The sequence below is a fragment of the Triturus cristatus genome, chromosome 7, assembly GCF_964204655.1.
Source record: "Triturus cristatus chromosome 7, aTriCri1.1, whole genome shotgun sequence".
NCBI lineage: Eukaryota > Metazoa > Chordata > Amphibia > Caudata > Salamandridae > Triturus > Triturus cristatus.
In genome coordinates this window covers 1,016,426,808-1,016,441,256 of record NC_140590.1, presented here as the reverse complement: position 1 = coordinate 1,016,441,256, position 14,449 = coordinate 1,016,426,808, and the positions used below count along the sequence as shown (strand labels likewise).

The 14,449-nt window shown below is 45.9% G+C and overlaps 1 protein-coding gene across 1 annotated transcript; it reads right to left on the bottom strand.

Moving 5' to 3' along the window:
* Window positions 1–6,404: 6,404 nt before the first annotated feature.
* On the bottom strand, window positions 6,405–13,682 carry SOWAHA (sosondowah ankyrin repeat domain family member A). Its single transcript, XM_085618059.1, has one exon. It carries the CDS (start codon window positions 12,499–12,501, stop codon window positions 10,387–10,389), a length of 2,115 nt encoding a protein of 704 aa, XP_085474185.1. The 5' UTR covers window positions 12,502–13,682; the 3' UTR covers window positions 6,405–10,386.
* Window positions 13,683–14,449: the final 767 nt, after the last annotated feature.

Below are 14,449 nucleotides of genomic sequence, written 5' to 3'. Positions count from 1 at the left end.
AAGCTGCTTGTATGCTGCTTTCGTTGATCTAAAGTCAGCATTTGATCTCGTCCCCCATTAATGGTTCTACAAGAAATGGGGATGCCCCTTGAACTGCTAACCCACATTATCAGACTACATGAGGATAATTATGCCCAAATCCGATGGGGTTTACAGGGTAATGTTACCAGCCCCTTTCCCATTGTGAGAGGCGTGTGACAGGATTGCGTCATGGCACCCACTCTATTCTCCTTGTCTATCAACGTAATAGTGAACTGTATGGAATCTACTGCTACTCCAACATTAGCAGGTGTAAAAATCCTGATTTTAATGTTCACAGATGACACATTAATTATCTCAAAGACCCAGAGTGGTCTCCAACGAGCCCTGTCAATTTTTGAGGAGTTTTGCTTAACGTGGGGCCTAGAAGTTAGAGTGTCAAAACGAAACTTTAAAATATTGGGACATGATAATGCACAACACACTGAGAAACAGTGAGTCATCCTCGTTAACGGGAGGATTTTTGTAAGTTAAATTATCCCCTAGTTTAGAGCACTATTGGGACACAATAACAAAACCGCAAGATCGGAAGTTATACTTTCAATTTAGGGTGGGCTCACTGCCAGTAAGAGCTTTTACTGCTAGATGGGCTAAATCAGGTGATAACAAATGTCCCGTATGCCAGGCCACTGTGGAGTCGATGGCACATTTATTGTTCGTCTGGTCAGCATATGCTGCCCCACGACGTGTATGGCTGGTGCCAATCTGCAAATCACTAGGCACTAGAAGGAGTGGTGAAACACTAAGAATACTACGTACCGATACGTCAACTCCTATTGTCATTGCTATGGCAAACTTCTTGGGCTGGACCTGGGCTAAAAGGTCGCATTCTCTCCCTGCAATATTAGGTTGAGTATGTTAGTGCTGATTTGCACATGTACTAGAGGAGTTGCACGCAACATATTATGAAATGTATATTACAGTTCCAAATAAGTGCTTGGATTATCTACCTGTGGCCAAATTATTGAACCCCTTTGGCAATGAATTCCAGAAAAAGTTGTTGTTTTATAAATTGAGTATACATAGGTGTTTTAAATGTTTGAACTCAAATTTGTTATTTAGCACAACCCATTTTAATTTCCTCAAACAGGCTCTAAATCATATTTTTATATTGTGTGTTGTGAAATATTTATGTATCGTGCTTTTATGACTAATTTGTCGAATAAAGCTTGTTTGGATTGGAGTAGAACATCTACTCCGGATGCAGAAAGAAGCAGCGCCCTCTTGTGGTGCCGTTCACGCTAATTTTACAGCATTGGACAAACACCCAGCACTAAAAATCAGCGCAAACAGTGTGGCGTAATGCACTCTGCCGCTTGCGGAAGTCCAAGTCGTGCGACAGAGTTTTTGGGTCACTTCACGGAATTCCACATACCAGAATTCCGCAGAGGCCTAAATGTAACATTTTTTTAATCTGAAAATATCAAAGCGACTATTTGAAAGCACCCACTGTGTCCCTCAAGATCCCCCCATTCAAAAGGCTGCTGCATCAGGTTTTCAACCTTTGACCTTAAAGTATGTTCCAAAGGCTGGAGACAACATCAAGGGAACCAACTCCTTGACAAAATCTTGCCACACATGATGTCTCAACAAGTGCATCGCAACACAAGACCTAGATAGCAATGAAATGCTATCACAGCGATTAACCCATGAAACGGCCTGTAAACCACACCCAAGCAGATGATGGAAAGAAAGTTGTAAACAACCTCCAAAAGAATGAAAAGGAATACGTCCGCGGGAGCCATTTCTTCCAGTCACATGTTCGTTTGCTGTTTGGTGCGAACTAGTTCTAGAATGCTTATCTTCATCCATATTAATAGATGAAGCTTCTCTGCTTTGAACAGTTCCTATTAGTTTACTTTGTACTGTCTATTGAAGCATTTGGGGCATTATTAGACAGCTATATTCCTCTTTACTTTTTTTGCCTTTTGTTGCCAGTAAATCTTGGGCTCCAATGCCTAGAATAGACTGCCTGCCAACCTGTCTCTAGATTACTCCTATATCTTTGGATTTAAAACAAAAAAATGCCTTGTGACATTTGATACCCACAAAGTTCTCTGTGATTAGAAGTGTAGAACATGCACACTAGTGTCACACTCGCCACTGAGAAAGCAGAAGTGTAAGAAGCTGTTTGCTGTCCTCAGACATACATATATTAATAAGAACGTTTGTATATGGTCCTTGCTACCACAATCCTGTGGCTTCAAATAGCTGTATTGAGTGGTCCTAGTGTTACCAAGAATAATACTACACATTGTACCCGCCTCTCAGGAAGAAACGGTTTACATGGCCCTGGTAGGAACCCAGTGACAGACTTTAGAGATTTCTATGGCAGATCCAATAACACAATAAGCTACCATATTAGAAAAGCGAGAAGTAGCACAACTCCCCTTAAATATTTTCAATGATAGACATAGTAGATAGACTGTCATGGTTAACGCCCACGGGCTCGTGGCTAGAGAAACAGAAGAGAACTACACACCGACATTTTCCCATTAAGAACATTGGCCATAGAAAACGGACTACAGGCATGCTCCAAAGGACCAAACTCCAATCACACACAGAAAAGGACTGATATTTAAGCAATAGGCAATCGCAGTACAGTTTATAAGAAACACGAAACTTAGCTTGTCAGTTAATCTAGAGAACAACCTACAAACTGAAAAAATGAGTTGGAAGACTCATTTGACTTGGTAATATCGGAACTCACAAAGTAAGTCTGCTTTGTGTCTTGAACAAAAAGAAACAGTTTTTTCACTCGGGGTGACCAAGCTGCATGATTAAGTAGTAATGCTGTGATTTCAGAAAGAATCATGGCCACCGCAGAACAACACCCGCCTTCCCAAACCTGTTACCAGGTGCACACATGGCTTGTGAAGAGTGGGAAAATTGTTAGCCAAGTCGGTAGCCGGCCGACCTGCAGCACAAATACAAAAATAGTGTACCTGAAGGGATTGCACTTTTTCGCTTGATTTAGAGTCCATTGCCAATATATGTAAAACAAGCAAACCATAATATTGGTGACAAATGAATTCAAGGGCAGTATCATTACATTACTACAGTTTGCCAAATAAGAGAGTTCTTTGTATGTAAAGCGTGTTGACTGAGCTGGTGCAGTCTTGTATCCATTTGTGGAAGGGCTTGGGGATCGGCAGATGTCTGCAGTGGCCGCTCAGCCTTGCGCTATATTTGTGTCCCTGCTGTAATATCCGTTTAAAATATCTTCGGATCGTTTCAGGCCTGCAGGAACGCTGCACAAAGGGGCCCTGGCTATTTCTGTGTGCACCGTTACAAAAGCCCTCTCTCGCTCCAAGGCTGAAAACTCAGTTCCACTGCGGCACTGTTACAGTTTGTCGCAAAAATGAGATTTTCCAACAAGACAGTAGTTCTGAAAGGCTGGCTAGATACTCTGGTTCTGTCGCGGTGATGGTTTTTTTTCACTGTTCCACGTGCACTCCGATAGGGCTGTAGGGTAGAGAGGGCAAAACCAGGCTCGGGCTGAGCAGTAGGGCAATCGGGCAGTGCCAGTAGGGCTGGTCTGACAGGTCAGAGTGTGGGCCGGTTTGTGGCTCTTTGCGGGCCTGTTTTATGGTCTTGTGAGCCGGTTTTTACTGTTGATTTGCAACAAACACTGCCTGCAGCAGGCGCACAGAATGCAGTCTCTCACACCCTCCGAAACATCTGTGCAGCTTGTCTTTACAAGTTCAAAACTGCCCCGACCTTGTAAACGTGGGCCAGTGCTTAGCTCTCTGACTCGCTTGTGGGGCCTCTTTCTTTTCGGGGCCGGCCTAGTCTCAGTCCAGCCCGACCTGGGATTCATGGGTCATGTATTCTTTCACAGCTGCAGCAGAAGAGCAGATTAAAGTGCTGGAACATTTGGAGTGTAACCGTCTCAACATGAAAAGCATGTTGTGGGTAAAATGCCACTCCAAAGCGCCTTTTCTGATCAATGGAAGCCGACGTTACATATTAGAACATTTCCTGTGCGAGACTGTACCTTACAATAAAAGCAAATTATGCCAACGCAATCTGACGACTCCCTTTGTTCAATGCTTACTTTGTAAAACATTAAGTGCCAGGGCCCTTCTCGTAAGGCCACTGCAGCCTGCACTATGCATTGCCCTCGCCAGCGCTGCCAATGACAGGGGGGAGGGAGGGGGGCGGCTGGGGAAAAGGACGGCGAGCACTTGAAAGAGGTCTGAGAGACACTTAGTAGCACCGCTAATAGAAAGAAGAAAAGACCAAAAGGAAGGAGATAGGAAAGAATGATGGAAACAAAGAAATAACAACGGCAAGAAAAAGGAAAGAAGGAAAAAAAGGAAAAAAGAAAGCAAAAAGGAAAGAACGAAGGCTCAAAAAAGGAACCAAAAAGGAGAAAGGAAAAAGAAAGGAAAGAAAGAAGCCATGAAGGAAAGAAAGAAGCCATGAAAGAAAAAGGAAGATAGCAAGACAGAAAGAAAGAAAGAAAGAAAGAAAGAAAGAACAAAAGCAAGAAAGAAAGCCAGAAAGAAGGAAAAAGGAAAGACTGCAAGAACGAAAGAAGGCATAACTTAATACAGAAATCTACACAGCCTATTATGCTATGAAGTAGCTGAAGTCAGAAAAAGAAAACACACTCCAACAGCTATTTTCAACACCATTGGCAGGATAACGGAACTGATGAGACCGGACTGTGCCTTTCTTACATTAAAAGCGTCCTGCTATCACTGGAGGCACTTGACTGTCCTGAAAGGCCAGGCAGGCAGTGCAGTCTTTCGGGGTGTGAGCAGCGGACAGGTTGCACATCCCTGGCTTGAAAGGCAATATCAGACAGCTTGCACAGTCGTTCACGTTCTAAGCACTCAACTGGAAGCTCTTCTCCTGCTTGCTTCCCTGTCCTGCTTTTGGGGCATGAGTAGCCATCAAAATGAAAATCACTTATGGCCAACCAGAAGTACCTGTCAGAGCTTCGGCCACGAGCACAAAACTGGCTCTTTAGACTTTCAGGGCTTCTATAGCTTGAGGACCACGCTTCTCTCACAAGAAACGCTTTATTTTCAGCAAAATATCCCACAGCGGTGGCACAATCTCTCAGGGCTTGAACCTTTGGTAAACTGCACTTGCCTAACTGAAAGTCCCTAACAGGCAGTGCTATCTGACAGAGCCCAAAGAGCTAACCGGATGGGCTTTCCTGTTGACTAATCCACGGCAACTGTGCAATCCGTCATGGTTTAACACCCCACACCCCTCTTGTGCTTCTGTCACTCAAAATGGTAAACATATGCTGTAATTTATTGGTGCTATAGTTTGTAAAAATATTTGTATATACAGAAACATTTGCTAGGTACTTTTCAGTCTGACAGCCTAGAACAGAATGTCGTTCAGTCAAAGGCTCGAGGCTAAGAAGTAATTGATGGCTCACCCAAGCCCACGCTCAAACAGTTTCTTAACCGTATGTGCCAACTTCATACAGTAGTATGACTGGCTATCTATCTCAACTGTAAGTTTGGGGCTCAAAAGTAAATATGAAAAAAGAAGCAAGAGAATTATAAGAAAATATTTTCAGATTGTTTTGATTTGGCAATACTTTTTACCGCATGAAAAGCATACATTCCTAACAATTGGGCACAACTAGGCCGCACAATGTGCATGAGTAACAAGAGGTGACAATTGAGGTAATTAAAGAAGAGAATCCACCCATAGCCCTAGAATACCAAAACATTTTATTAAATGTGCATTAATTACTTGCCTTTTTGTAGACCTCGATAGATTCCAGTGGTGCCTGCAGCAGCGTTGTGAACGCCAGCGCCATCATTCAATTTGCGGCACCACCAGCAAAACGGCCAGCACGGAGGCGCGCACCTTCCTCAAAACTTCTGGCCCACTCCAGCAGCAGGATGTGACGACCGCAGCAGTTGCGACCGTGCGCTTGCACTTCAAAAACTGGGGCCGCGCGTGTGCCGCGCGGCACTGGTGGCCAGTTGCGGCGGCCTTTATAATTTATTTGGGGACACTGACTTAGTGAGTGTCCCCAAATAAATTGGAACGGCCGTCGCAACGGGCCACCAGTGCCGCGCGGCGGCCGCCCCCTAAATAGTGCCATCTGGGTCAGTCCGCCCCACCCCCCCCCAACTATGCCGCTGTTTCCTTCTTGACGGACTGATTGATGATTAATTCAACTATCATAGAATTGAATCACTCGTGCTCTATTGATATTTAGTGCAAAAATAACTATTGATGGACAGAATGCAGAACAATGTCATACATTCACCCCCAGTACAGAGATCGGGGCATCAATACATCGTTTATTTGCTCACCATGCCATTCCAGTTTGAACTCAGCCACATGCAAATCAGTCTTGATATTCAGTAGCAGCCTTTGCATGGTTGAGAATTGCTACAGTAGGTTTATTATTATGCGAAGAAAAAAACAACTAGACGGGTGACAAATACTGAATAAATGCGACATTAAGTCGCTCTAAAGTTAGGAATAAAAGATGGATGTAGTAGCTTAGTACAGAGATTCACACTTAACACTAATCAGAACCAAGTTGAGTAGCAGATATTTAAGAAATGGCCTTCATGCTTTCTAAAGTGAATTTCAGCCACAATGAGCCATAGCTGGGCTGTGTCTGGCGGCACCGCAGTAGAATGCATCCACTCCAGTGATCCGTGTTTGTCCCCATGGTCACAAGTGCAACTCACAGAGGGTCCACTCAGTCTGTCACCTTCCAAGCTCAATATAATGAACACATCTGACGTTACCTCTCGATAGTGCTAAGAGACCCCACAGAGTGCTTTAAAAATAGGCATGTTATGTTATAGTCTAACTTCACCATCATGGTCTACCAAACCCAGACTGTGGTTGCATGTGACCAGGGTCACAGTTGGAAGATGGATACAACAGAGTGAGCCAACATTTTCTGTCTGTCAGACTAGTTCTCTTACCACACATCACGACTACGATATGCGCTTGTCAGATTGGTCTAAAAAACAATGACCTTGGGGGTTTCAAAACTCTTCTACTCGCCAATCTTCCCATCCCAGTGTGCATTTTTTGTTAATGGTACTTGGGATACGCTGCAACGTACGATATCACAACGGCATATTTTCCTGCAGAGAGCTCTACACGTTCACAGTCCCCAGAGTGCTTTAGGCATGCTCGTAGGCGACTCTCCTACAAGAGACGGATGCATCTCCTTTGAAGAAGCCTGGGTACACATTCTAAGTATTTAAAACTCAATAGGAGCATTTCTTCACCTTAAAAATAATAAGGTCTGAAACCTATTGAAATATGTGTAAACAGGTATATAAAAAAAATCTGTATTTGAAGTTCCGATAACTAACAAGCATTGGGAAAGTCAAACTGGACTCGGTGTGCCAATAGTATGCCGAAAATGCTATATGTTTTGCTAATGCCTGAGGCTTTTAAAATGCTCAGGCAAAGCCAATAGAGACGACCACCATGTTAAAAGTATAGAAAACAATGTTTTCTATACTTTAAAGATGGCCGTTGCTTTGTGTGAACAAACATGCATTGTGTCCACACAGTTTCAGGCAATGTGGTGGCCATTTTCAAAGTATTAAAAACAATGTTTTCTGTACTTTCAAGATGACTGCCATGTTGCAAGATGCACTGTGACAACATAAATGGCATCTTGATAAGACAGAAAAAAAAACTATAAATTTTAACATGGTCGGTGGCCACTACTAACTTTGGCAGTGCCAGTGGATTTTAAAAGCAACTGGAACTGTCAAAACAAAAAGTGGCTAACACCCTGACATGAGAGGGAACGAAGGGAAAAGGATAAGACATCACTCTCACTGAGCATCAACTGAAAATAAATAACATTTCAAAAAATGAAGTTCTAACATCAGCAGTGGGAGGACACACCCTATGCCATGAAAAACAAAGGTAAACGAGCTATGCCATATGGGTGGGACAAACACAGAATAGTGAGGAAAGCCATCTAATAAAGAGCCCACTATGTTGTACTGTTTACAATGCTGTCAGCAACAGGTAGCAGATGCGGTCTAAAGGAGACTGCAAAAACAGCGAAACCATCAATAAAACAAACCGTGCCTTCCAATCACCATGGGGGCTTACATAGCAGCTGCGCCGTTTTACTATTATTGCTTCGAGCAATTTTTAAATATTGTACTGAAATATCAATTGGCCGTCTAAAAACTCCCCTTCCCCTTTAACTTTGAAACGCATAAACCATTTTTCAAGCTATGTTCTACTCAAACGCCGATTTAAAAAGTCAAAAGTTTACACAGTTTGAAAAGAGAAGACAAAAACAAAATCAACATCAACCTAACATGAAAGTCACAAAGGAAGTTGAATGTAGCCGCTGGCAACAGTTCCACGGAACACAAGAGACTTGTGGGCAAAACTGTCTCGTTGTATCCATACTGCAACCTCAGCGTTATGCACTGCGCATCCAGTTCACTTAAACACCACGCGCCTCGTCACGCCAGCCCAGCCCCGCCCCGCTGTCAACGATGAACAATTATTGGAGAATGTCGCCCTGACAGCAGAGGGCGTTTCCCGCTCAGTGACAAGAAGTGCCTCGGAGCGACAGGGTGCGGCGGCACGGTCTACCTGCGCAAAAATACCGAGCCTATCTTTTTTCCCTGTTCCAATTACAGTTAAAAAAAATAGGTTACGTTCTGGTGCTTATTGGCAAAATAACAAAGGGTTTGACATCGATTCCGCACACGTGCAGAGCACGCACAGACTTGTTACCGATGAAATATGTACATACTATACCCAGGCTGCAGGTCTCTGGATTTAAATATAGTTATTAAAAAGTTTTGTTTTTTTTAAATGGATTTGTAGGTAGACACTAAGAAACGTTAAATATGTTTATTAAAAATATATCACCATTAAAGTGCATGTAGGGCATGATTAGTTCATGGTAAATTGTCATGATCAAGAAATACTTCGAAATCGATTTTTAATTCATGAATTTCTGGAAGATTATTTAATTCTCTTATGATACGGACAACTGCGCCTCAACTTTAAAGTAAACGAGCCAATTCCGTTGTGGGGAGTTCTTTGAAGTGAAATTAAAATGGAGACTCCGCCCTCCTACTTGCAATGACAGAATATTACGATCTATTTTTCATACCATGTTACATGTATCCCCGAGTTTTGGTTCATCCACATGAACCTGCCAGGCCCTTTAAGAGGTAGTATTTTAGCAGGTACACCGGACACCAGGGTTGGGGGAGACTCGCTTCTATTAAAAGGAGTCAGGCGCCCCTGTATTTCTTCTTCCTGCTACCGCCTGTTTACAACTCGAGGCTCGTGCTACGGTGCTAACACAGGGCAGCACGTGGTATTATACCTAGGCGGTGTACACTTTAGAGCGCCAGAACAGAGGACGCCAGGCCTTTAAATTCATACCAGTTTCTTGCACGTTTCTGTATATATTGCCCTACAAGTGAGGCAAGAAAATGCTCACGCCAGGGAATTTTGAACGGCTGATTTGGTTACAAACGCATCTACAGTCTACACATATAAATAACGTTTCAGTAAGAGTCGGAAATCAACGAGGGGACCTGGAGTTCTGAAAAACACGCATGTTAAACGTGAATAAAAACGAACGCACAATTTGCAATACCTTTATCATCTAAGACTGGTCAAAAAACAGTCACCCGAGAGATCCCCGGAGAGACCGGCTTCAAAGGATGCCGCAAACACAGCACAGCAGCGAGGGGAGTGGGCAACACGTCCACAGGGGGGAGGGGAAGGGGGGGGGGCAGCCTCTGGGGGTAATAAAGTAAGGACAAATTCACATGACCTGTTTTCAAGTCGTCTGAAAACGGATACAAAGGTAGGTCGTGTGCATTTTCTGAGCATCAGAATTTCCCTTAAACCTGCTACAAACACTTGCCTCCCCCGAACAGAAATGTGATTTGAAGGAAAAAATACATCGACAACAAAACAGTTTGCACTACCCACACATCAGAACACCAAATTAGCTTCCTACATTAGAAAACAAAAAACACAAAAAGTAAGGCAGTTTTAGACAGCTCTGAGCCACCCAAACGAAACCTACAAACTAGAGAGGGTCTTAATTAACAAGAATCACCAATGACAAACACATTTCATGGATTGGAAGTTACCTTTAGTCAGTCATTTCCCATGTTATTGTGTAGTGCTACCATGCTAGTGCACTCCTCATTTGAATCACCAGAGGCACGGGCACATTTAACAGCTATCTATAGCCACCAAACAGACATTTATGGCGAAGTTCAATAGAGCTCTGTACAGTTTTCTAAGAGGGTCGTGGGGTGCTCCAGACAGTGTTCAATGATTGCTAGACAATAAACAGGCCTTTGCAGAGCACACACACACACACTACTGGCTGTAAAACTCTGATTTCGGCCTGCGCTTCCCTACAAAGCTGTCCACCTCTTCTTCTTCATGGAGGGAGGAAAAAGATGCAAAGGATCCCCTGGTTTTGGGCTTCTTCTTCGGTCCTGCAGGGGCGTTGAAAAGCAGTTTATTCAAAGAAGGCGGTTTCTTGAGGCCCTTGGCGAGGTCATGGAAAGGGATGTCTTCAGACAAGGCTCCGAGGAAGGCGCTGGTAGACCCCAGGATAGAAGAGCCAACCTTTGAGTTCTTCTTGATGGGAGCGCCCTGACCAGTGATGGACACGCTTGGGTCATCCAAAACGTACCTTGATGCAAAAGGGGTGTTTTTTTGCAGGTACTGATAAGCCTTTTTCCCGCTCCAGTCCCTGAGGTGAACCTTGGCGCCATAGTTTCTGACTAGCTTGAGGATGACCTCTTCACGTCCATGTATGGCGGCCACATGTAGAGGTGTGTAACCACCAAAAGATCTCATGTTGACGTCTACTTTCAAACCGGCCTTTTTGGCAATTTCAATCAATGTTGTTATCATTTCCGAACTGCCGCTCTTTGCTGCCCAGTGGAGTGCGGTGAACCCGGACATGAAGTCTTTCTTCTCAAATAGCTCAGAATCGTTCAGCAAAAGCCCATAGAGGTGATGGGACCAGCGGCCAGCAGTGGTTTTCACCAGCCAGTCATGCTCTGCAGAATCCAGTGGAACAGTGTCTGAGAACTTGCTCTCCTCGTTCGCCTTTATTGTTCTGGACACCCTTTTGAGGTGTGGGGATCTGGCCCCAGCTTCATCGTGTTGTCTTCTTTTCACGTGAGGAGATTTAGGCTGAGCCATATCGGCGGCCTGGGATGATGCAAAATGTTCCTTGTTTTGAAGAAAGGTCCTTTCCTGACCTGTGCTGACATCTTGCTGTTTTTCTTCCTGTGTGACTCTTATTTGTGGCGGAGGACACCTAAGAGGCAACATGTAAGGTTTCTGAGCAGGTTCTTTAGGTTGCCCTTTCTTTGCCTCTGCATCAATCAACATCTGTGGATTGCTTGCAGGCTCTGCCTTGTCTATCCTGGCCACCAGGGTGAAGACAGATTCTCTCTTCTGCTCAGGGCCCACAGGGTCTCCACTTTGCTCCCTGTTCTGTACCAATGAAGGATCACTGGGTGGAGGATCTTGTATGGCCTCCTCATGCTCCTCTGCAGGGGCCCGGGCTTGCATTAGTCTGGCTCGGTCAATTGCTTGTTCCAGAAGGTCCATGGATCGTCTCCTGGGCGGTGGGTCAGACTTTGGGGAAATGTAGCCTTGTGAAGACTGGTAGTCATCCAGAGCTCCGAGGGAGAGTCTCCGCTCCCCACCCAGTTTCATATTGGCATTCCGAACACTTCCTGCTGGAGCGTGTGCAATTGGAATTCTAAAACCACCTGCAGCGGATCCTTCCTGGGAACTAGTGCAATTCTCTAGTGAGCCGCTGCGCACATCCTGCGGAGCCGCGCACCTCTGTGGTGTTTCTATGTTTTCTGGATCTTGGGCTTCAGTGCCTGGTACCACTTCTGGGTGCCTACCATCGTCTCTTGATCTCCTGGGCCCCTCTCCTTGGCTCCCGGCCTGGGATTCCTCCTCTGCAGGAGTTGTACTGGGTTCCTCTCCAGAGTAGCTGGTTCGGAAGCTCTCTCCTTGGCTCCTCGTCCTCTCTCTGGGTCTCCTGGTTGCCTCTCGCCTACTCATGAGTGGGAGATCGCCTTCTTCGCCTTTGGCCGGGGCCTCCTCCCTGGAGCTGCTTGGGTGTGGGATATCATCTGTTTTCTTCCTGGGAGGGCCCTCTTCACAGCTGGTGGTAAGAGGGGTCAGTGGAGCAGTGTCCAGGCTTCCCACCCCTTCCCGAGCCTCGATTAGCGGCAGGTACTTCTTCTTGAGTACCACATACTTGGTTCCACCCTCATCCTTCACCACCGCCAGGCTGTTCACATGGCCCTTGAAGCGTTCCCGCTTGGCAGCTTTTTGGCTGGGGTCCGGGGAGTCCAGAAGGGGTTTGAACCTACTCAGCAGCTCAGAGTTCTTCACTTTTCCTCCCGCCTGCAAGAGAAAGCGCAACAGCATCTCCTGGCTGACTTCGGTCATGCTGCCACTGTTGAGAGGGGTTTACTCCAGGGCCTGAGACTGGATGATTACGAGGAGATCGTGGGGGGTTCTGAGGAAAAGTCTCCTGGGTAAAAGCTGGAAGGGTGGGGTGACTCCTGGAGAAGAGGGGTAAAGGTCAACAGAGCAGAGAAAAGAGATTTGGTGGGGAAAGAATACAAAAGGGTTGGACAGACTGTGTGTGGAACAGCAAGTTGGGGGACAAGATTCCTCGGAAAGGTCTAGAGGGAGAGTCACTGGGGAAGAAAGGTAGAGTCAGTAGAGCGGGGAAAGTCTTGGCAAGCGGGGAGGGGAGGGGGGGTTGCAGTTCTAGGAAAGAGCCGAGAAAAGGGTCCCGGGGAAATACGGAGGATGGAGTCTTGTGGCAAACAGGGGAAGCCCCAGAAGGAGAGTTTTGGGAGAAACACCTAGGAAGTGCCAATGGTTGAGTCAGTGGGAAGGCGGGTCCAACTAGGATAACAGGAGGGTGGAATCCTTGGCGGAACGAATGCTGGGGACATGGGAGAAAGGAAGTGCAATGAGAAGGAACAGTCTTTGGGAAATGTAAGCCGCGTTGGAAGAGGGGAAAGTGTCCTGGGAACAGCAGGAGGTCTAGGGTTAAGAAATGGCAGTTCAAGGTGGGAGCAGACCACAGGGAGCCTCCCACAGAAATATTTCCAGGTGGAGAGTCCTGATTGAGCAGGTCGGCCAGGAATCTGTGCTTAAGGACCAAGGGGGTCCAGCGGAGTCCGGAGGAGAGTATAGAAGGTCGAACCAGCGCAGGTCTCGGAGTGCAGCACAGGTGCGGCAGGGTCCTCGTCTGAGCGGATCACATGGGTTCCTGGGGGCAGCGCCCGGTGCTGAAGAGGGAATTCGCAGTTCCAGGGAAGCAGGGGTGAATCCGAGTGCCAGGAGTGCAGCTCCGGTGGGTTTCAGCAGAGCCGCCGAGTGCTGTGGGCAGGGCGGGCTCGAAAGGTTCTCGGGGGAAAACTGCAGCGGGTTTTCGCAAAGCAGACCCCGGATTGCAGGGAAGTTTCGGTGGGTTCCCGGGGATCGGACCTGCAGATCCACGTCGCTTTTCTATTTTCGGATCATCGCGCCTGACAGCCTGAGTCAGTTTTCTTCCTGCTCAGCCCTTCCCTTCCCTCTGGGACTCTCAGTGTTATTACCTGCGCCTTCCGGGGTGAAACTTTACCAGCCAATCCGTGTGCGCGCCGCCTGCAGCCGGCAGCGAGCGGGAGCGGCTCCACGCCACACTACAACTCCCACGAGCACCTGAGCCGGTTGGGTTGGGTCAAAACGTACCTAGCAGCCACACACAAAGCCTGGGAAACTATATTCTCGGGTTGGGCAGTATCCAAGGTTAAAATACTCGTGTGGGAAACAGGCCCCCAAAGTGCTTAGAAATTGTGGCAAAAATGATGGCATGCCTTCGAGGGTCGCACACCTAGAGCAGTAAGTGTACCTACAGTACACACAATGTGTGATCCCATAGTAATACTTTGAAATTCTTTAATCTGGAAAAGAAAACGTATTTAGGAATATAGCTAGGAGGTGGAAACGTACCGTCTGTAAGTAGTCATTTAAATATCCATTTAAACAGCAAATGGTGGAAATGCATATGAGATGCATGCACAGGTCAAGGTTTCGTAGGTTAAAATAATGGGCTTTGATGTCGGTCCGTGGACATACTCGTTAGTTTCACAAATTCATAACATGATCGGCGATTGTAGCCAATGGGCGGGCATGTAGACATCAAGGAGATTTAAAGATGCGCGTGATTTATTCGCAGCCGACATAACCTCCTAGTAGGGATGATCATTTTTCCATGTCATCAGTGACCATATATTTCTCTCATGGATTTTACATTCACAAATCATTTTTCCAATTATGTCAATCCAATCGGATTAATTTAAACCAGGCAAGACTGCAACTCCGAGAATGCTTTTGG